General features: G+C 39.4%; 1 protein-coding gene across 2 annotated transcripts in view; it reads right to left on the bottom strand.

Annotated features, from left to right (window-relative positions):
• Positions 1-7296: 7296 nt before the first annotated feature.
• The window catches only part of LOC120417083 (homeotic protein ultrabithorax), an 88513-nt gene continuing 71553 nt past the window's right edge, over positions 7297-24256 (bottom strand). For both annotated transcript variants that reach the window (XM_039579061.2, XM_039579062.2), the window contains one exon: positions 7297-9050. In XM_039579061.2, coding sequence (XP_039434995.1) covers positions 8761-9050 — 290 coding nt within the window. In that variant the 3' untranslated portion in view covers positions 7297-8760. The remainder of the gene's footprint in view (positions 9051-24256) is intronic.

Here is a 24256-nt window from a genome sequence, read left to right as displayed (position 1 = left end):
TGGTGGTTCACCCGGGAGAAGTTTATTCTTCCATTTAATTTTGGTAGAGGCTTTCTACTGTGGGTGTAACATTGCAGCGTCACGACATTTTTGAGTTTTTTTTTCGAAATATTTCTGGTATGATTACGAATTGATAATCTGAAGATTAAATGTTTCAAGCATTTTATGATACAGCCCAGACTCGATTATCCGAAGGCCTCGGAAAAAAATCACTTCGGATAATCAAAACTTAGGATAATCGAAACACGATTTTTTTGGTTTTATAATTTTTGATTGTCTAGCTTAAGTATGACCCCTAAACTACGCAAAATTGATTTAGAATTTTTAAATCCAAGATGGCGGCCAAAATAGCGGTGATGCAAAACTGAAAAACATGCATTTTATTTTTTGATAGGCAATCTCAAATTTGACTAAAATGGGGTCGTAGAACTCAAATTTGAAATAAAAAACAAATAAATGGAAAGATGCGAAAACAAATTTTTGTGATCATAATTAGATTATCCGAAGTCCCATACAAACCTTCGGATAATCGAACTTCAGATAACCGAAACTTCGGATAATCGAGTCTGGAATGTACTTTTTTTCAAGCTAAATCGTCTGCTGTGTGCTATCTTGTGACAACGATCAATTAGTTTCAACCACAGTCTGTCTGTGTTTTGGTCGCACAAGTGTAGGGATACAGCAAATAATGTACACAAAAATCTGTACTACGTGTTACAAGTGTGCACAGAATTTCCAAACAAACTAAAATAAGCTTAAAATAGTAGTTTTTTTTAACCAAATGATAGAATTGCTTTTAAAAAATGTGTATCAACACAAATTTGTGAAAAATAGGATTTTTTTCCGCATTGACAATTTGTACGTGAAATTGGTCTATGTCACAAGTGTGTTTTGCGATAACCGGGAAACGGAAGCGAATTTCCAAAAGCGGGTTAAAGTATCTCGTGGAGGTGTAAAAATACGTCACCATTAACTCATTTTCGTCCATAATGGTCGTTGTCACAACAGACGACATGTTTAATTTTTAGCAACGAACGGCAAAAATGAGGAACTTACCGGATCTGCTCGAAAGGGTTTGTCTGATGACCAGACATTTCACTTCTTCAAAACAAAATCGGAGTACAACGAACGCTTGAACACACCGAAATCAAAATCACACTCGCACAGCTGAGAAGCTTCACCTCTCGCCGGTAGCACTTGGTAACTCTTCTTTTCACCATCCCCCACACTGCTCAGCCGATTTTTTTGCAACTGATGACGTCGCCACCTTCTTCTTTTTCATGCGATCACCGCACACCAACCAAAACAGCAACACACTTGTATGAGTGAAATGAGCCTGCGACCGACGAGACTCAAGCACTTCTTTCGCTTTCTCTTTTCGATTTGCAGACTGCTCAAAATCTACCGCACCAGCGGCGCAAAGACACAACATTTTAAATCATATTTTTCACAATATTCCGCCGCGTATCGATGTTCCACGATCACATTTTGATATTCTGCGGACATCGGACCAAACAGAAAATAAAACACTTCGTAGAAATCGCGAAAAAATCTTTCGAATCAAAGCAAGCGAACGACGCGAACCGCACCCGGCGAAGACTCCATTTTGTTTGACCTTCACCAAACAAACGCACGATCGTTCTTTATCCGGCCACCAGAGTGTACTTCTCTGAAAGCTTGCCCGCGGGCGAAAGTTTTTCGGCCATTTGCTCGCGCGGAGTGGAACATCATTTTGTTTCGCTCGGAGGTGTTTTTCGGTCTCGCTCTTGCACACGCGTTCTGCTTTTATGCGCAAGCTTCGCTACCGCTTGATGATCGTTTTGCGGGGTGCGTTGAGCAAAAATGAATTTTCTGCAAAAAGGCCGAGGTGAAAGCAGCAAATGAGAAATGAAGCATAACAATTTAAACGGACCAAAGATTAAATAGACAAATTATTTATTCTTTTGCTTTTTGGGTGCTATTGAAACCGCCTTGAATCAGAGGTATTCAAAGAAATTTATTGTTTTGTAAGTCGGGACAACAAAATTAGCTTTTTCGCGATGAAAAAAAAACATTGTATACATTTATGCATTTTGTTGTTTTCTAAATTATGCCTCATGTTTACATAAAACTTCTACCATAGCGCCCGAAGCATGACCCCATCACTTCAACCCTGTTAGCATGCAAAAACCATAAACTGCCTATCGGTAGTCGTGTGCATTAATTCATTCAGCTTATGCTATTGTCCAACAGATGGCTACGCTGCTGAGCCTACATCACGTATGCATCTCTCGCTCTCTCTCTTTCTCTCTGAGTTTCAGTGCTTTTCTTTCGTCGTCGCTTTTCCAAGCGCACGAACTTGTTGATCAAGTTTTTTGTGTGCTTTGTTTTGCGCGCCATGTTTCGCCATACTTTTTCGTGTCATCTTATGTTGGCTCTCTCTCTTATGTTGGGTTGAAAATTGCGGAGGCTTCAAACATGTGCTAATGTTTGGAGGTAATTTTTGACATTATTGGCAGGGCCAAACTGGTTCGCTGATGGTAATTATAAGGTGGAAGGGTTTTGTTTTTTTTTTTTGTGGTGATTGTCTCTTGTGGTGGAACGTGTTTGGACTTTTTGATTTAATTTAAATTTTATTTTCCATTTTTGTCAGCCCTGTACAAGGACTCGTAAAAGAAACACACAATAAAGGAGAAGCGCTTATAAATTATTTATGTACACTTTTTGACGTCGCTGATTATTAACGAGAAATAATTTTCTCTCGTCTCTTTTTGGGCGAATTCTTGTCTCGAGATTGGCGGAGGAAAAAATCTCATGAATTTAATTAACCAAACATGTGACAACGTTTACCTCTCCCCCCCTCGTGCGCGGTTTGGTCCGGGCAATCAATAATTTTCCTCTCTCGCGTCGTTCCTTGGCAAACCGTTCTGGCGTTGTCTTTTCGTGTTGTCAAGCAATAGAAGCAAAGGGAAAACATGCTTTTCATGTTCGTTCTCCGTTAAACCGTTTCGGCATCGTTCCACGAGCTCACTGTGTGAGAGATCCAGCAGCAGCCGGAGAAAACCGTGTGGCGATTTAGATTAATTGAGTGAATCACGTTTTCTGTGTTTTTCCTCGACGCCCCACCACCTCCAGCTTGGGTATGACCTGCCACCAAGTTCTGCGCGGGTTTATCGGCAGTGGCCAAAGTCCTAGACAAAGGAAGGAAAGAAAAAATGAGGAAGGAAATTTCACGATCGCGCGTTTTAAGAAAACATGCTTCATTTTAAAAATTTAATTGAATTTACTGCTATAGCCGTTTGAACGAATGGCCCAAACGAAAATTGTTCACAGCTCTTGGACCGGCGTCCAGCACGAGCGTCGCTCCAGTGGACGAAAAAATGAGACATAATTTTCCACCGGTCCAACAGGTTTTTCCACACCACACCTCTTATCATCACCAATTTCCACCTCATGACAGCTAGTGAGAGAGAGAGAGATGAGAGCCTAATTTCAGCTGGGCACGGAATCGTTTTGCACTACTCGACCGCAGCAAAGGGAGCTAGAACATGAATTCAATTACATATTTTTTCGTTACTCTTCTTCTATGCTTGTCCCTCACTCGACCCTCCCTTCACTAAACAATGGTGAAGCCGCTTGTCGGTAATTGATTTCCAGCGTTTAATGATGATAATAATTAGCTGGCAAAAATCAAACAACAACCGCGTGTGCGAACCACGCAATTGAGGTGTGATTTTGATACGCATTCTTAGCCGGATCTTGACGAGCAATCAGACTTAAGTACGAGCGGCTAATTCACCCGTAATTACACCGCTTGACCTGTTTATCTATGCAAAGCAGCTTTTAAATTAGTTTTTTTTTCTCGACCTGCTCTCATTTCCCATCACCCAAAGAGGCAGGAAGGAAAATCCCCTTTTCTTGCGCCACCGGCAAGCGATTTACGATCATTCCTTCAGAAGCTCGTAAAGCATTCAAGGATATTTTATTTGCTCCTTTTATGCTGGTGCTGGTGCTTTTCCCTTGGCCCCCTCCAGGCAAACACACGAAAACACAAGAGAGCGGAGAGAATTTTCCGGTGTCGTCATCTGTTGTAGACTCGATGAACTAGGCGCTTGCTTTTTCCCCTTGTGCCGGGTGCCACGTGGCAACGAACCTGACGGTATCCTGCGTGCGGTTGTTGGAAGCTTCCTTTGGCACATAAATCCGTCAGGGCAGGCACTTTTTGTTGGTGGTTTCCCCACCCTGGTGCTGGAGGTGGTGGTGGTGGCAGCACATGCGCAGAAAGCACACTGGAATTAGGGGAGTGTGGGATATTATGGGACTAGTTGTTTGATAAATATTTCTAACAAATTTAGCATCTTTTTTTTGCTAAGAAGAGGGAATAGAAAATAAACATTAAATCAATGTAAATTCAATTCAACATTTATGCGATCATGGGCAGACAAGGCCCTTGACACTGCAAAAAAATCAACTTTTCAGCATTGTTTTTTTGCACTTGACGATGGTTTGTTTACAACGGAGCTACAAAAATCTTCATTTGGTTATCAAACATGCAATCAATCACTCGATTTTGACTAATGTGTTATCTTAGAATTCAAGTTTGCTTTTAAAAATAAAAATAAATACGAAAACTAGATTTATCTTAACATGATTTGACTGTCCAATATTCCATATATTGAAATAAAAAAAAATATGTACCAAATTCCTAAATTCCTCCTCCTTTTCTTATTGAGTAATCCAAAAAACCCGATTACTAAATAAGGAAAGGAGCCAAAATTTCTAGAATTTAGGAATTTGATACTTTTTTTTTATTTCAGTGTATCGAATAAAAAACATAAAAAATAAAAATAGATCAATAATATGCCATGCTTTCAACAATTTCGTGAAAATGGGTTGTCAAATGCACAATAAAACATTGAACATGTAGTAGGTAGAAGTCATATTTGAACAAAAAAAAATTACCATATTAATTTCAAATGAAAGAAGTGGAAGTAAATGCGACATGGGATCCTTTGATTTTATTCAAAATTCATAAATTTAACACAATACGATTGGAATTAATATAAAATATGATCATGGATCAGGGATCAAGTCTTTAAATTCTTATCTACTGCACACTCTCTAAACTCTTCTATAATGCACAGCTTGTCAAGTTTTAATAAAATCAAATTTTCTCCTAGTTTTACTGAAAAAAAATATTACAATCACGACCATAAAGATTAACCGTTGCGTCTCAAGAAGTCAAGCCTTCATAATATCATAGATAACTTATTTTTGCTGCATATTCTCAAATCATGGGGAAGCATAAACTAAACCGTCTCCAGATCACGGGAACTTTGATTTTTTTTTCAAACGTTTTTAGGCAAAGTCAAACAAGTAAATTTTTCAGAAGAAATCTTTTCTTCCACGGAAAAGAGAGGAGTTGCAATATAGCAACAATTTTCGCTAATTTCTTTGCAAGCATCACAGCAAGGGCAAAAAACATTTGGTAGTGTTTCCAATTTTTTGAGAAAATTATGATTTGCGGAAAAAAAATAAAAATTGGTCAAAAAACAAATTTGTTCGGTTTGACATTAATTCACCAAAAATATGATTTTAGGAAAATTTTCCAATGATGGTTATTTTCAACAGTGCCCGTGGTTGCTCAGATTTGAAAATATTTTCAAAAAAATGTTTATATGTTCTCACTCAAATAGAAGAGAAAAGTTAATTTTTCTGATGTTATGATTTTTTTTTGTTAATTGTACACAAAATTCAAATGCTGATATCTCAGTAATATCAGTATCCGAATAAGAATGTAAAAAAAGGAACATATAATTTTATGATCTACCCGATAAAAATATTATCAGAATTTTAAATTAAAGACTAGCATTTGAATGGCTTTTTAGAAGTAAAATTAGGCCCTTTCGAAATGTTCGTTTTAAGTTAATATTTGACAAATCATAAAATACTAAAAATAAAATTCCACAAAAGGTTGATCCAGGTTGACGAAAAATAAGATATGTTCGTTTTTATTATATGCAACTCAGAAGTTGCATCCAATATCCACACGACAAATCATCTTAACCATCATAATTTTGTTACAATAGGGAATGCGTTCAGATTTTGTGTCAGTATAAAATATTACATGAAAAATATGTAAATTTACCTCCTTTTCTGTGTAACTGCACTCTTCTTACATATATTGAGTTAAAATTACAGTAAAAGAGGTAATAACACACCGTCAATTTCAAACATCTCGAAATGCTAACCACACACGAATATAAATCCTGTAAGCTAATCCGGTAACTATATGTTGTCAAATTTGAAAACATAGAAATGTTTCTAAAATCATCAACATTTGTTTCGATTTCGCTGTAATCGTTTTCTATCCCTGCATCACTTCTTTTAGGGGCCATCCAAACCACGTGGACGTCCCTGGGGGAAAGGGGGCAACTCTGTTTCTTTTTTAGTGGAAATTTAGACTCCTTTTCAAGGACTTTCTTTCACTCTATCGCGACCGCAAAAATTAAAAACGCCACCGTTTAAATTTTTTATAGTCATTTATTTTGTCATAGGGTTTCTTTTTTTCCATCATAATCAATGAGACATTCCATGCGCGCACAAGTCGACACACATCGAATTTGCTAGGATTGATTCCTCTTGCTTCATTGTTTATTTTTGTGGTTTTTTTTTCTCTCAGCTTAATTTTCTCACATCTAGGAACTGCCTTCTTGCTTATTTGTTGTCGTCAAATATTGACAGCCCTCGCCGCGGAGCCATTCTTTCGACGGCGCGCGCGCGCGCGTTTTCCTCTAACCGCTACTCACTGGAATATATTACTGTTTTTTTTTGTTTTTCATTCTGGGTCTGTTTGTGTGTGTGAATGTGTGTTGTGTAGTTGTGTGGGTGTGTTTTTCAATGTTGCATTCCAATTAAGTTACTTATCAACTATAAAAATCTTATTTACTTAGTTTATCATTCCATTACTTTTGAATTATTTTTTTTCTTCTGTTTTTCTGCTTTTTTTGTAACTTTTCCACATTTCTGGTTTCCACGTTTTCCACTTCTTTTTGCAATTGTTTTAATTATATTAAATATACTTTATCCTTAACGGCTAGTTACGTATACATTTGTTTTCCATTTGTGTGTTTGAATTATTTTCTTAGTTTCGTCTAGTTACGTATTTTCGACCTAGTTTTTTTTTGTTTTGTTTGCCTTTACACATTAAGGAGCGTCCCTCACTGGGTTTTTGTTGTAGGTGAAGGGTGAGTTTTTTAGAGCGTAAGGTAGGAGATATCCTTGATAGAGTAGGACGATCAAAATAAATATTAGATGGTTTTGTTTTTTTTAGGTTCGCTATGAGATATCTGTGGGTGTTTTTTGGTGGTGTCTGGAAATTAGAAACACTTTCCACCGTTTAAATTTACAATATTTTGGCTTTTCTTAGATATCGTTCACATAGTTTTAAAAAAGGGGTTGAGGGAGGGGGGAGTGAAAAGAATGTTTTGTTTTGGGGTGGGTCTAAGAGTGAAGATTACACTACACTACGGCGGTTGTTCACTACACATGCAGCTTTGCTTAACTCGAGTGACAGATAGATTTTGTTTAATTTAGTGTTTTGTGTTGTTGCTTGCTCCACCATCATTCACTGAATGCTGGACTGATATTACCTGATGTTTTTGTTTTTCATTTTGTTTTTTTTTCAGAGACAATTGTGTTAAAAATTATTGCACTAAAGAAAATTTTGATTGGGGAAAGTTGGCTATTTACAAGATTTTTCCCGCAATAAATAAGTACATGAACAATATATTACTACTGCAATCGATTGCTTGGAAATTGGATCAACCAACACTAATTATAGGGTAGTGTACGAACATGTGTTTGTTTGTTTGCTTGTTGTTGCCGCTGTTGGTTCATAAATATTACGTATTTTTGTTGCTCTTTAGTCTTCTGGACAGGAGGAAAATATTCAGTTGGTTGAACGAGTTGAGTTCACATCTTAGAAATTAAAAGTACGTTCCTTGAACCTATAGCCATTGTTCAACGTTTGTAGCGCTACTTTGTGTGAGTGTAAGTTTGGAAATGAGGAAAAGCTTCCCTTTTTTGTGTCGATCGTGTTTTCGTTAAAATATATGTACAAAACAAGGGGGTTGCGAATTGGGAACTGATAACAAACCAAGGACTCGCACCACCTAAATCTTATTTAGAGAACAGTGAAAAGAAATCTGGCATTCTGCAAAGGCGAAAACTGCAAAATAATATCGATCGATAGCCATATCTGTTTCCAATCGTGGATATTTCTACGTATTGCAATTACCACATCACAAAGGTTATTTGATAAACTGAGTTACGGTTGAGAATCAAAAATAGTTTCACCAGCTTGTTTTTTGTACAACATTTTCCCACATTTTTTCATCGTGTGTAGTTTTAATTATCTTAATAGCAAATCTTTTTACAGTGCTTCCCGCGTCAGCGGGGGGAGCTTCTTTTTTGTGTGTTTTGTTGTTCGTTTGTCCTTATACCATTCACTAGCGTTTTAGTCGTAGTTCAAATTAATCTCTTTAGCAACATTTCTTTATACAAATTTAATTTACTTAAAAACGAAACCTCTTTCCGCCGTTGATGGGAAAACGAAATTGTTAAAAATAGGGGTTGAAACATAACGCGTAGGTAAAATACAACTTAAAAAAAAAGAAAAAAAAACTAAAACAACTTCCGGTTGACGACGTGTAAAAACAAAAGTCACTAAAGTTAGTATAAATAATTACTAGAACTACTGTGATTGGTATGGTCTAACCCCTAGTTTTGCTCGTGCAACGCTGCCTGCGCCGCCGCCGCCGCTGCCTTCTGGGCCTGGGCCTGCTTCTCCTGCTCGTTCAGCTCCTTGATGGCTTGGATTTCCTTCTTGAGCTTCATCCGGCGGTTCTGGAACCAGATCTTGATCTGCCGCTCCGTCAGACACAGCGCATGGGCCATCTCGATCCGGCGCCGGCGGGTCAGGTAGTGGTTGGTGTGGAACTCCTTCTCCAGCTCTAACGTTTGGTATCGCGTGTACGTCTGCCGGCCTCGTCTTCGCAGCCCGTTGGCACCTGTAACCGAGAGAGAGAGAGAAAAATTGCAAACGAAAAAATCAATACAAGATGATTTGGGCTGAGATTCTAGATTGAGGTTGCTTTTGTTGCGGTTTTGTTCTTGCCTTATCACTACCAGACCACCAAACCCTCATTACAAAAGCGAAGGGCGCACGAAGCTTGTAATCACGTTATTATTATTTTGGTCGGCCTCCCCGAAATTATTCAAATTATTCCTCTGTTGTTTTGCTGTTGCTCAAAAATGGCCAACCTGCTGCCCTCGGGGGAGCCTCCCCACCGAACAATGAGTTCGACTCGAGTCGGCTCGAATTATTTGATCAATTATAATGTAATTATATTAAAAAATGCATGAACAAACACACAGCGACCTGAAATTGGCTCAATTGTTGAGCAATTCTCCCGCGCTGCCGGAGGCAGCCAAGTTGCGTAAGGAATCCCAAGGATCTCGCTCGGTTCTTTCGAAATTTCTCCCCTTTTTTTGCTGCTGAAACAGCCATGAAAGCATTTTTCAAAAAGCGGTTTTCCCCTGCACTCTCTGGCTTCGTCGTCGTCGTCGTCTACTGTGCCCAGAATTCCCTTCCGCGAGGGGAGAAAAACAAGTTCAACGGCCCGAGTTGATCGCGGCGCGGCACTTTTATCATCTTTCGTTTTCTTTTTTCGACCGACAATTGGAAATGTCTTCCGAGGGCGAAGCCAGGGCCGGAATTTGGAAGGTTCGAGTTTTCTTTTTCTTTTCGTTTGGTTCGAGGGCTGCGTGTGCACTATAATTACCACGGGCTGGGAAAGCGAAAATACCTGACGAAAACTCGCCCAATCTGCCACTCTCTCGTGAGTGGTTTTTTGAGGGCTATAATTTTGGGAGGTGCCCCCCCCGCCCCCCTCTCAACTCAATCGAAAATTCGACTATTTTCCTGTTATTTGCTGCGGCAAAGGGACACGCAAAAAACGAAAAAACCTCAATCTGCGCGCCGCCATGAGAAATCACGAAATTAAGACACGAAAAAAAATACGCGGTGGAATCTCGTTTTTTGAGGTTCGACCCCACCGCGCGCGGTGGCACAGCAAAACCAACGAGCTTCGAGTTATAATTATCAGTTTCCCATAGATGAGTCTATTCTGTTTGTGATCCACCTTGCTCCAAAAACGCTTCAGGAGGGGGGGGGGGGCACCCCCCTCCCGCGGCGGGGTAAAAAATGGAGACATGTGTGAGAAATAGAGACATAAATCAAGATTCGTTTCACTAAATTAACCGACTCAGAGAGAGAGGGGAAAAAAGAAGTCGCTTTTAAATGGAAAAAAAAGTCCTGCGGTTCGGGCGAACCTCTCAAGAAGTTATCTTCCGGAGTCCCGGAGCGGGGGGAGTTCCGCGGGGTAAAAACATACCAACTTAATGAATATTTTGGTTCGCTTTTTCGGATTACTGACTTCTACACACAGAGACGACTCAGACACTGGGAGAGAATGGAAGTCGAACACAAATCTGCTGGGTTGCGCGCAGAATGATGCGCGCTCAAACGAGACCGCGCGCGTTTCCCGAACTGAACCAAAAAAAAAAAAAAACTTGTGATGATGAAGAAATACTAATAAATATATTTATAAACGCACACGCGAGAATATGTGGGTAAGCTTGGCTGGTCCCCCTGTTGAAGCACGCACAAACACATGAGCTCAAACGTAGATAGTGGAGTCGATAACGAAAAAAAAAAAGAGTTATATATTTGTTAATAAATCTTGGTTTTGTGATTTATTGACTCACTATTAAAAATGAATAAACCCAGAAATATGGCTGATTTACTTTCGATATGGCTTAATTTAGTCGATAAATTGAGGAAAATGAACTCTGGAGATTTCAGTTTCACGAATCAAAACAAAAACTTTTAACATATTTAGGTAAAACCCTTTCGAAAAGGTACTCTTGAAATCCTATTTGACAAATTGTGTTTTTTCTGGCAAATTAAGAGTGTAAACTTTGGCAAATATTCAATTACTTTAATAAATATTAAAAACTTTTTTTTGGCAATTCCGTCGTGAAACTACTTACTTTTCCTGTCATTCTTGAACGACGAAATAGCCTACTTTTCTGTACCAAAAATAACAGAATCGAATAGCAACACTTTTCAAAATAAATACTGAAAAGTTCTACTTTTCAGCACTTGTTTCGAAAAGTAATACTTTTCAACATTTTTTTGATTTAAACGATTTATTGACAAAATACATGAAAATTCGACTTAAAATTTCATTCAATAGGTGTTTTTCGAAATTGCAAAAAATGTTGTATGGAACTCGTTGCAAAACTTGATTTTTTCAGCACTCGTCGTATTTATCCAACTCGGTGAACCTCGTTGGATAAATGTATCCAATCTGTTTGCAACTTGTTGCATAAACTACTATTTCTATCTTTATACGCGATTTATGACAAATTTTATGATCATTTTTGGAAATGAGACAGGTTAAATATAAAGGAGGAAATAATTTGGATTTTTTTTGAATTTAATGTAGAATTCACAAGTATTTTTATCAGAGTTTATAATTTTGTTTATCAAAATTTATGATTTTTTTTTATTTTCTGATAATTTTAATTCAAAAAAAAAATTCTGGAATGCTAGAAACTGTGACTTTTTATTTATTTCGAAAAATGCATTTATTGCAATATTCGTAAAATAGGAATAACTGTTCGTCATTCTTTCTTTGAATATAATATTTATGCAATTCCGTTGCGAAGCTACGTTCTATACCTGTCATTCTAGAATGACAGGAAAAAAACAAAAAATACAGTTTGAAAAATATTTTTGCAATTCCGCTGTGAAACTGTCAACTTTTCCTGTCCTTCTGGAGAAACGAAACGGCCTACTTTTAACGACCAGCAAAAAACAGATTTGAAAATCAATACCTTTTAATACCTGTGCCGAAAAGTCATACATTTCAGCACTAAAACGGGAGCTGAATAGTTGAACTTTTCAACACTTGTATCGGAAAGTAACATTTTGACATAAAATTCCATTCAAAAAGCGTTTTTCGGAGTTGCAAAAAAGTGTTGTATTAAGCTCGTTGCAATACTTGATTTTTCAGCACTTATGTATTATTCCAACTCGGTAGACTTCGTTAGATAAATGTACGACTCGTACTGATAATGTTTTTCTTGCATCTTGTTCTTTAAAAACCACTTTTTTATAAAAGGAAAAATAGGAACTAAATTAAAAAATAATTAAATTTATTAGAAATTCAGAACAGATTATTAAAAAAAATAAAATTGAAAACATGTTTGCAGATTATTACCAAAATCCGATCTTAAGCGGGACCACGAAAATTTAAAATGTTGTTTGGACATTATTGTAAAAATGAAAAATATTCTGGTTCCAATTATAGCGTAATAGTAAAAAAAAACCTCATGTCAATAACCATAATCATACTGTATTCAGATTACTCCACTGAATTAGGAACAAAAATTGTTGAAATTACAAAATTATTGTTTTTCATTACATATATTTTCGGGCCTAAAGGGTTAAAGAAATTTACGTTTAAAAAGGATCCTAAAGCCCTACGTCAATGTTTATGAACAACAGTAAAAAAACGATTAAATCCCATTTCTAATGACTTTTTTATTTTATGCAAAAAAAAACTATATATTTTGGGGTTATTCTCTACCAATTCACACGAAATCGGGAAAAGTTGCCCAAACCTCTCTTCGATTTGCGTGAAACTTTGTCAGCAAACCCCTTATGTTTAAATATATATACAATTCTACAACTTTGTAGAACATTGTTACACTCTAAAAAACAACCCTGCAAAGTTAGAAAAAACACGAAATTTTAAAATCAACATGTTTGTTTTTGATGAAAAATTACCCTTCTGGGTTAGTGCAGATTCGAAAAGTACAAAAAAAATTCCCATAAAATAACATGTTCCAAAAAAATATGCAGTTGAGTAACGGAAAATGGCAGTGTTTAAAAAAATAGTATTTTTTCGATGAAAAATACGTTTTTTCGGAATTTTGAGTATGCCATCAAATCGAGAGTCCAATTATACATAAAAGTCCCTTTTACACGAAATTTCTATCTCATCACCAATTTCAGGCTGCAAATTATTGAAAAACACCTTTTTTTTCGCAAGTTCAAAAAAGGAAAGGGGCCGTACCTTCTCTCCGTTACGAGAAAAACGGACCTCGGATTCGTTATCAGGGACAAAAGTTACCCCTAAGGACAAAGTTTCACGCAAATCGAAAAGAGGTCGGGGCAACTTTTCCCGATTTTGTGTGAGTAGGTAGAGAATTACCCTAATAGTAAGGCTGGTACAAATTTTCTTTAAAGTTTTTGTCCCCCCCCCCTTCAAAGTTGGCACGAAATCAGGGGGCAAAATTTTTTTTTCAAAAAACTTCAAAATTTCAATGGAAATTTAAGTGCAATCAGCTGAAATCAATTTAAAATGCGTTTCCCTGCGTTTAGATTCATTTTTACCATGTTTGAGTTGATTTAAAAATCCATTGAATTTTTGAAAATTTTCGATGTATTAGTTTTTTTTTGCTAAAATTTTGTATTTTACAAATCTTTCATTTTTTGAAAATTAATGATTGTCAAACAACTGAACTAGTGTAAAATGCATTTTTAAACACTTTTTCCATGCTTGTTATTTCAATATTTATATTTTTTTTATTTTTTTTTCAAAATGTTATAAACTAGCCTATAGTGTTTGGATGATCTTAAAAATCATTTCTCATCAAAATTCAGGTCTGAAAAGATTAAATTAGTTTTCAAGGTGGTATTCCACTGTGGAAGAAAATTTCCCTATTTCTTAAAGCTATATTTAAGAAAACTACCTTTCAATGGATTCTTTCAACATTTTGGATTTAAGTCTTGAAAAGTTTTGAACTAAGTTTTCCATAGTAAAATACCTCCTGCAGGTGATGTTTTTTTAAATCATTAATGTTTTAGATTGTTTATTTTAATTTATTTTGAAGCATTTTAAAAATATTTATACGTTTACTATAACTCTTGTTTTAGTCATAACCATGAAGTCACCAAACATTAAGAAATTTATCCTACTCGACTCCCAATTTATCCGCAACAGGAGAAAGATGGTGCACTTTCGGGGATAAAACTCCCCAAGGAATTTGGCCAGTAAATCAACTTTCCCCTTCTTTTGCGAGAACCGATAAACAATTTGGAACACAACGGGCCGGAAAATTAACGTCTTCGTGTGACAATTTTCATTAGGAGCAGCAGCAGGCATTTCTTTACCTCCCCCACCGTTTTTAATTGCTCTCGATGGCGGAAATGTTCCCGGAGTCAACCAATCATGGTCCGGGACAAGGTTAGAGAAATGTTTTCGCTGGCTGGTCAGATAGTTTTTGGAAACTAATTTGACTTGGACATCAATTTAGAAGCAAACTCCTCCCTCAAGCCAATCGGCGCCCAATTTCTGACCATGTTATCAGCGAGCCTGAACTGATACGCCGCGTATAATTACGAGACAGATTTACGACGAGACGGCTGCAATGACTAATTAAGAATGTTTCTTCCCGAAAAACGGACACTAATCAAACGAGACGACGACGTCGTCGTCACGGCACTTGAAATTGAAGCGAAACAAGCGGAGGACGTTACCAGTCAGTCACTTTCGGATGGATCAGATAACGCTGTACGGCATGCAGTAGCGGTTGCAACACGGCCGGCACTGGAAAATTAGACAGGCGTTTGAGCAATTTGTTCGGCAGCTGCAGCTGGGGTAAGGTGTATCCTGTCTGTCAGCAACTACACATTAGCGCTGCTGCTGCACTGAAATTGAGAAATAAATTATCTCCTTCTCAAAGGTTGCCTTCAGGATAAGTTGCTGCTTGTTTTTTTTTTTTTGAGTGAAGTTCAAAAACATCCCTTGGCGATTGGAGGAGCAATTAGCGTCGAGTTGCGCCATCTTTGCTCAGATTCGACCCCGAAGCGATGCAAATCAATCGCAATCGACTTGATTGTGTGAGTAAGAGACAAGCGAGACCAATTAAGCCCTGACTAGATTGATTTCTCCCCGTCAATGGCGTGTTTTAGAGTGGCTCGAACCTGCAATTGAGAAAATTACAATAATGAAGCCATGGTTCAATGCTGGATGCACACACACACACTCAAAGCCATCAGACATAGTGTTGTCTGGGGGACATATATGGAAGGACTGGTAAGCTTAACGAAGTAAGAATGAAAAAAAAACGACATGTGGTTCCCTTCTCACGACGACATCGACGCTGGTTCGAGACTTGTCATTTCTGGAGCAACCCAAAAAAAACACATTTCAGAAAACGGAAAGAATCGCAACAAATGAATCAAAAACATGACTGCAACGAAAAAAAAATCAGTCGACGAAGAAGATCACCAGCACACAAGAACTTCTTCGACCAGAAGAAAAATGACAATCTGAAAATAACGAACGAGTCATGTTCGGCCATATTTATTTTCGTTATCAAAATACCTTTTCCAACTCTTCGCGAAGCCTCTACAATGTTCCAATCCAGTTTTCGGAGCCCACATGCGGGCCATGTTGCCGTGATCTTGGTCGTGGTCGTCGAGTCGTCGTCGTTTTCACGTAGTCTTTGGCGGGATTTTTCAATTTTGCGATAAGTGAGGCGTACAAGTACCCACACGGAGCAGCAGAATAATACCTCCCGTAGGTCCGCGGCCAGCATTTCTTGGCCTCTTTCAGTTGTCACGACCGACTCGCGCAGGGGTCTCCCCCCAGACCGCGCTAAACAATTTTAAATCATTGGCCGTACTCTATAACTTTGGCTTCGTCGTCGTCGTCGTGCCGAAGAGGTTCCCTGGCGGTGGGAAGGAATCGATGATTTATCTTGCGTTTAGCCCAGCAGCCTCCGAGAGGTTCATTTGCGGCGCGCGGTACCGAGTGGTCTTCAATCATAAACACCTTCCCGGGCGCGCACACCGGAGAATCGACTCAAATCGATTATCCTCGTTGGCCGGTCGTCGGACACGTGATGAAAACGCGCGCGCCCAGCATAAATCGAGCGAAAATTATGAACACCTTCAGCGAGAGGTTTATTAGAAGAAGAGCGAGCGAAGAAAAAATCTCCTTTCGAAAGAAGCGGAAGAAACGCGCCGAGCTTTTAGCGATGACCCCATCAATGACCCATAGGTCATAAATCGTCGTTGTCGTCGTCGTCGGGCAGCGGCGATGGATCGCCGCGCGGAAAACAAATGAAGCTGAATGGAAAATTAAACGTCATTTTAGTGCACTTTATTGGGGGCCATATATTTGCGAAAGGGGGGGAGGTTCGAGAACGATATCTGATTTATCGACGAATGCGAAAGTCATATCGGGCATCCGAGCGCGACACGCGGCTGTTGATTGATTGCTGGAAAGGTGCTGTTGTGATGAACGACTTCTGGTCAAATGGGAAAGATTTGCTTTTAACTTTTTTTTTAACTTTCAAACACTTAAAACATTAGCTTTCGTGTTTCTGGTCAGCTCAAAATAGTAGTTTTTGTAACAAGTTGCAAAAAGAAGATTTTGTCAGCACGAGGCGTACATTAATCGAACATCAATACGACGAGTGCTGAAAAAATCACGTTTTGCAACGAGTTGCTTACAACATGTTTTGCCTTTTCGAAAAACGCTTCTAGAATGGAATTTTATGTCAAACATTCATGTATTTATTAAATTCGCCGTTCAAAACAGAAACATATTGAAAAATGTTACTTTTCGATACTAGTGTTGAAAAGTTCAAAAAGTATTTTTTGCAATTCCGCTGTCAAACAGTCAACTTTTCCTGTCCTTCTGGAGAAACGAAACGGCCTTCTTTTCCCTGCTAAAAATAACAGAATAGGAAATTAATAACTTTCAATATCAGTGCTGAAAAGTTCAACTTTTTAGCACTGAAATGGGTGCTGAAAAGTTGAACTGTTCAACACTAGTATCGAAATGTAACATTTTTCAATATTTTTTTGTTTTGAACGGTGAATTTAATGAATACATAAACTACTATTTCGATTATGACTTTTCGAAACAAGTGCTGAAAAGTTAAAGTAAGCTTTAAAACACTTAAACGAGTGCTATACTCAATTTTTCAGCACTGTTATTTTTGGTATCGATAAGTAAGCCATTACGTAACTATAGAATGAAAGGAAAAGTAGTTTTTTTCGGCGTTGGATAAAAAAACTAAGAAAAAATATTTGTAACAGCCTTAGTTAACCATGTACAGTACAATTTTTTTCCAGAAATTTTCATTTTTCCCGTCTTAAGCAACTTTTATATCAAGAAAAATTTTGCATCTTTAGTAATATTGTTTAAATGTTTTTCTTTATTCGTTTTAATATGACCAAAAATCGTTTTTTGACAATTTTAAAGACAAATTCAGCGAGCAAAATTAAACGAAAAAATAATTAGTTGAACATTTTTGGAATTTCTTCAGGGCGGTCCTATAAACTTTTACCTTGAAAGTTAGACATTTTCAGATTAAGATGTCTCGAGTTTAAACAAACACCCCTGAGATTATTCCAGCGTTTGTTGTACTAGATTTCCCCCTTTCAATCGAAATTTGGCTTTCGCTTTTTCGTTATATTCCTTAAAATTGCTGTAACTTTTGACCCTGAAACCGCTAATCATTTTTTTTTAATATCACTTTTCACTTGAAATTTCTTTCTTGATATTAACCCTGAATTGCTACCTACTACTGAATTTTAAAGTTTTCTCGGAATCAATGAGATTCACAAAGCATCTTCTTTTTTTTGCGTGATTCGTCTCCTCCCTCTTACACGGTTGAAGTCACCCTTGACTCTGATGCTACTGACTAAATTAGTCATAGAAGGCGTAGATTGCGAAATAAAGTTTTGGCTTTTTCGACAAAGTTGATTGAGTTGAGATTTTAGAAGAGGAGAAAAGCCCCAACAATATTCTTGGAAAATTTGATTTCATTAAACACCCTTATCGTGAACCTCTCTAATTTTTGAACAACCCAAAAATTGCCCCTTTCGATTTGTAACAATTATCGTGCAGACACCAAAGCTCTAAATCTTGACAATTTTTCGGAAATCAAATTTTCACTTAATTTTGCGATCTTGACTGTGCATTGGTAAAATTTCTTGAAGTTTTATTTTCTTAAAATTTAAGAGTTCTAATTTCCAATGTTTTTTAAGATTCTGGATTGGTAAAAAAATTATTTTTTCCATTTGTTTAGTCATAGCCCTTCCAGGAACAGAGTTGAGCTGTAGAGGGTTAGATTCAAGTTAACTCAACAAAAAGTGCGTTGCTTTCCTCACTATTTTTCTGTACTAAAAATTGAGTTAATTGTTCCAGAAAATGCAATCATATTTTATTTGAGGTCAAAAACAAGTACGTACCAAAAAATGGTACGATTTTTTCCTAAAAGTTTCTGAGAAGACCCACAAATTTCACAAAAACTTCTTTTGAGAAAACTTGGTTGAGATTTGTGTGTCTTTGTTTATGGTTCTACCTAGAAATTTGTGCATTTTTTCCCCTCTCAAATTCCATAATTGTTAAAGCTCCAGAAAATTACCATCGGCTTACATTAAAGCCATGCGTCCACTCAACCATAGTTCAAAGTGTGATTTAGCATCCCCACCGCGGGCCCATTCCAGTAAGCTAAGCTGGCGATGGATGGTGGTGGTGGGGCGCACCTTATTGCGCTCATTTCGCCATCAATCTTGTAAAGCCTAATTGAGTCCCTCGGTTCCGTGCGTTTGCCGCCTCCCCACGAAAATAGCGAGGGATGTGCAACCCTCGCCGCGGAGTATAAATTTTGCCATCCCCCCTCCTCCAGGCTAGAAGTTGCCCGGGAGTCATCCGGGTGGCAGCAAATGATTATAATTACTTTTCTACAGCACATTAATCTTTCACATATGAAATTAATAGCCGTGAGGACCCTCGCTAGCTTGCGTTGTAACCTGTAACAGCTTCGAAGGAGCTACCTCACGGCGATAAAATATGTATGGAGGTTTAAATTTACATTCGCCTTCCCGACGATTCCCGGAGAATTCGTCACTTTAAGGATCAACCGGAAGACCGGCAAGGACACACACTGAAAAAAAAAAGTACGCAGCCAGTGAAAGTAGCACGGCACCTCATAAAAATGCCATTATAATAAGGGATGCTCTCAATTTAGTGCCCACCCTCACACCGACTTCCTACAAGGGATCATCGGTCCCTTTCACGTACGTATGCCGGCACACTCCGTCCTGAGCCATAACTCTTCCCTCTCTCTCCCTCTCTCGCGCGCCACTTAATACTTTGTCCCCCTCTGCCATCTCTCTCACTCTGCACCCGAAAAGTTGTTAGAAAATTTCATGACTGATATAGCATGGTAATAAATCACCAACTCACACCATGTTTTATTTCTTTTCGACCGCTCTCTCCCTCTCTCTCTTTTACGTCGTCCCTCCTCCGTTCGTTACTCATTTTCAACCATATTTATTCCTAATACCCTCTCATTCCTACGCTCGTCGTTCGCTTCTCTTCGCTAAGACGACGACCAGGTCGAGCACACAAGTGCAGAAGGAAAATGAGAAAAACGGGAAACACACTCCTGAGAATCCATGTTTACGAGCAGCAGCTCGCTCACTCTAACGCACAGGAAGAAAAGGCTTAACGCGCCACCTGAACTCGTCGCGGAAAATCTCGGCGGTCGGGAAATCGCGCCCGGGTTTGCCAAACAAGACAAATCCCAAACAAGGCGTTCAACGCCGCATATGTTTAAAATATGCCGGGGTTTTCACACTGCACACCGGTTAGGGTGAATGATTTTCCCTTTTATTTGCTACAGGAAAAACGGGAGGGAAAAGTGTTGCTCCCTTGGGGGATCGGGAAAAACAAATAGGAAGGAGATGATTTTTTCCTCATTATTTTGGTTTTTTTTCTTGTCGGTCGACGTCTTGGACTGGAAACCAACACCACGCACACTCACCGAGGAGTTATTTATGGCCTTCCTTTAATTGGATGCCAAAGTGTTGGCTCATTTGAAATGGTTCGCTGCGTCAGCAGGACTAAACTGAAGGCACTCGATTTTTGTTAGAAAACCTTAAGTATTTTTATTTCAGAATTTTGAGTTCATGGTTTCTTAGTCAGCTAGAAATTGGTGAAATTTGAATTCGAAATATGTTAACTATTTGAAGAGTTGAAAAAAAACATATGTTATTCAAATATTTTTACAAGATTTATTACGAAATTAATGCTACGAATACCGAAAATAATATAAATAAGAACAAGAACATGTTTTCGGAATCATGAAAGTATAACAAAATGCAAAGGTAAGTTTTAAGATGAACAAACGTTCTAGTTCGTAGCGGTACGCAGAGCCATATATCGATGACAGCGGTACGCGAATGCTACGTTTCTTGAGGGCTGAATTGTCAAATGAACGGGCGTGACATTTATTTTGACCTTGTTTTTGATTTTTGTTAAAATTTGATCGAACGACGAACTCTGCCAATTGATGAATCTAAATGCTTATTGAATATGTGAAAATTAAAGTAAAACTGCTAAAAAGTGAGTGCGTACAGTCCAGCAGTTGATTGCAGTGAATTGATCAAGCAAGTGAAAAAAGATCACCTCTGGCGTACGATGTGCTGTCCGACGTCCAATGCAGTGCTGAAGCTGGGCGACGCGGCCGTGTAATTTCGTGTTTTGGATTTTTTTTATGGCGGCTGGTTCTTGGGCGGCAAGACCAGGAACCGGGGCACAGGCGCTGTCAGCCGTGGGCTGGTTTCGGCACTCCCGTGCCCCCGGGATGATGACTGAAAATTCGGTGGTGAGGTGACTGGGCGGGATTTGATCCCTGATCGTCTGCTTGAAAGGCAGATCGCTTAGCCATGTAGCTAAGTACCCGGACAAATTATGGTCCCCCTGCAAATAGCAATTTTTGAACGTGAAAAATCACTAAGCCCTAATTAAAGAGGCCCTCCTCACGCCTAAATCAGGAAGGTTTGGTCTTCTTTAAATGGTTGGTAACGTATAATTTATAGTATTTTGGAAAAGCAATCTAAAGAAAACTTTTTTTTTGTAAATTATTAAAATAAAATGATTCAACGTACCGCAAATCTCCCGTCTCGTGTCACCTCCCCCAAAAAAAATGTTCCACAGCCAGTAAATTTCTAATTTTACGGTCCACATGGGATACATTCGCAATGATATATCACCCTGTCACACAGAGAGAGAATCATTTTTCCTCCTCCAGGCAGCTTTTCTCCTTCTACTCCCTTCCAGCGCGCTATCGCGCCCTGTCAGCAAAAAAGTGGTCTTCGATTCCATCTTCATCTCCATCGTTGCAAAAGGGCCTTCTTTTTTCCACATCTTCTTCCTCTTCCAACCCCAGTTGGGGGAGATTAATTGGAACCCAACTGTTTACGACATTTGGACCGATACTGATGACCGCCCCCTCCGGGGAGCCATCCCTCATCAGTGTATGCCTTTGGATCGATTATCTGGGGGGCCTTGGTTGCGATAACAGCTGGCCATCGTCGTGAAAACATCGAGAACAGAGTTTCGTTCCAGTTTTCTTCTGGTTGCGAAGCTAACGGGACTGGTGCAGCAGCAACGCTGCACAAGGAAAAGGATGGACCCGAAAAGAGGATCGTATTCGTCCGAAAGGAAATAATTTAATGTCTTGTTCTAGTTATGATTTATGGGCTTCGAAAGGCTGTCATCTGTAGCTCATCTCACTCCCACGTTTTTGGCTGGTGGGTTTTCGGAGAAAGTGGGTGCCTTTTTCCGCCCTCTTACCATATGTGTGTGCGGTTGCTTGTTATCTCTCGCAAGATGCTTTTCCCTAATTGAATGCCATCTTGTTTCAAACCATACGAAGAGACGCAGCGAAGCTGCCTTTTTCGGCAGATAAATCCCAGAAATAACAACCATTATTAATTTAGTTTTTCCACCGAAAAGGAAAAACGGACAGATCCTTCCAGCTTCTGGCCCGGGAATGATAAATTGCCGCTTGGAAAAACACGCAAGAAAACAACGAATACAAATAATTGTATGCCCATTTGTAACATATGGCAGCCATAAAAGTAGATAAATTGATACTTGAAGCTCCCGTTTTCGGGCAAGGATTCACTTTCTCCCGGGGCCTTCTTTTTTCCGTTTGTGGGGGTGGATTCCGCCGCAAACGAGCTCATTAAAACTGAATTATTGGCGTTTTTCCGAGCGCCGCCGCGCGGCTGCAACTTGACCTCCTGGGGGAAGGTTTCCGCGGGGAGCGGGAAGCTAATTTTGATGAGATTTCATCAAGGGCTTTTTTGCGAAAAAGCAACAGCGTTGCTGTAATTTGAGATCCTTTTGGGAAGCTTTGTTTGGAAAATTCGATGGGGGGAATCCATTACAGCGGGAAATTCGGGCTGCGATAACTCAGCCGGCAGCCACGTGGTTCCGGGGTCGAGGAAATTTAGAGGCTTTCCAAGGTGTAGAAAAACAGAACAAACTCGGGAAGGGAGAGCGGGGAAAGCCTTCCACATTTTTTTTTCGAGCAGATTTATGTCCCCTTAAGAGGAAGGGAGCGAGAGAAGTGCGCGCAGGCGGCCCTTCCAAGGTGTTTATAATGCCCTGCGAAAAATAAATTTGGAGGCGAAAAATGTCCTATAAATAATGTGGCACTTTTTTGGACCTGGCCCGCGTGGCATTATGCAGGAGAGTGGTGGTAATTTTTCTCGTTTTGAATTATTCTTGGGGTGCGATTAAAGCGTGCGGTCGTTTGTTCTTGTTTGCTTCCACGTGTTCCGTGTTCTAAGACATGGCCGCAAAAGGAAAATGTCAGACTGGGCTTAATATTATTAAAATTTGCAATTCGTTCTAAGCCCGTGCGTAGGCGTTTGTTACCTGCTCGCAACGAAATCAACGTGCAAGAATTCCACCGGAGTAAGGTACATACAATCCGGCATAAATTATTGCATAAATACACAAATATTTATTTTGGTGGAATAAATTCCCCTTTTCCGTCGAGTGTGCCCAGAAGTAAATTTCTAGCTGTAGCACAAAGAACTTATTCCTGGTGGGCTTCGGGCTCAGCCCGATAAACGAAATGCAGTCAATTTTAATGAAACGCATCCTGTGTACGAGTGTGTGTGCGTGTTCTACGATGTATTCTTGACCAACATTGCCTCCCCAGTCAGTGGGGGTATTGTTGCAAAAAGCCAGCCTCAAAGGTCGAACATGTAGCAGGCAGCAGCAGCAGCACCGACCGTAAGAGAGGATACAGGACGCAACGCTGGCGAATTCCCGTCAGACTAATAAAGTTTTGCGAGTGTGCTGGTTCCGTTCACCGAGCGAGCTTCCTGCGAGAGATACTATCGGATGTGTCCAACGATGCGTATTTTGGACCGTTGGACGGCACCGGTAGCGGGGACGGGATGCAGCATCCCGGTGTCCAGAATTCTGCCAAGTGCCAATGGTTCTTTGGGAACGATACACAAAACAACAACTAAAAAACTGCTAGGGAAGTTATTATCTGTCGATTCGGCATGTTTAGAGTCGTAAAGTGGGTTATTTACGGATTGTACAATTTGGTCGTTGCTGAAGAAAAATTGCTGCCCAAGTGACTAACGATCTCAACCAATTGGCTGTTGATTTAGGGCACTCCATCAGCGCGGGGCCACACCTTGAGGGGATTGGCTAGCGAATTTTCCGATAATTGAAAGAAATCGGTGCTCGCTTGTCGTACGGGATTCCAATTAACTACGTTACAACGGCCCTCTACACGATCGGCCACCGGCGAGGCTGGCGGAGTGCCCGAGGTAGCATAAAATATATCCAATTATGTACGTTAAAACGTGGTAGCAAAAACACTGCATCATGTATAATTTAACGAGATCTCGATGCATAGATAGCAGAGCGAGAGAGAGAGATACCAAAGGGAGAAGTGGTTTCTATTGAAGTGCATCTAGTGGTTGTGAGAATTTTGGATGCGAGGTGGCTTGCGAGGGGGTGGGGACAGGATTGTTTATAGCAAAACACTCTCTGTGGCCCAGTCGCTCTGTTTAGATACAGCATCGGCCGGGTATGCCAAGAAGCCCAGCTCGGAACGCTCGCTTTGTGCATGTGCACTGTAATGGTCGTCTATCCCCGGACCGTTCATTATCGATCGAACATTGTTTAATTTAATCCGATATAATAAAATATGCATCTATTACATAATATCCTGAATAAAATGCATAAATAATCGACGCTGGGAATATTTATATACTCTGGGGCGCCCGTAGCCGGGG

This window comes from Culex pipiens, chromosome 1 (genome assembly GCF_016801865.2).
Source record: "Culex pipiens pallens isolate TS chromosome 1, TS_CPP_V2, whole genome shotgun sequence".
NCBI lineage: Eukaryota > Metazoa > Arthropoda > Insecta > Diptera > Culicidae > Culex > Culex pipiens.
This window is presented reverse-complemented; position numbering and strand designations above follow the sequence as displayed.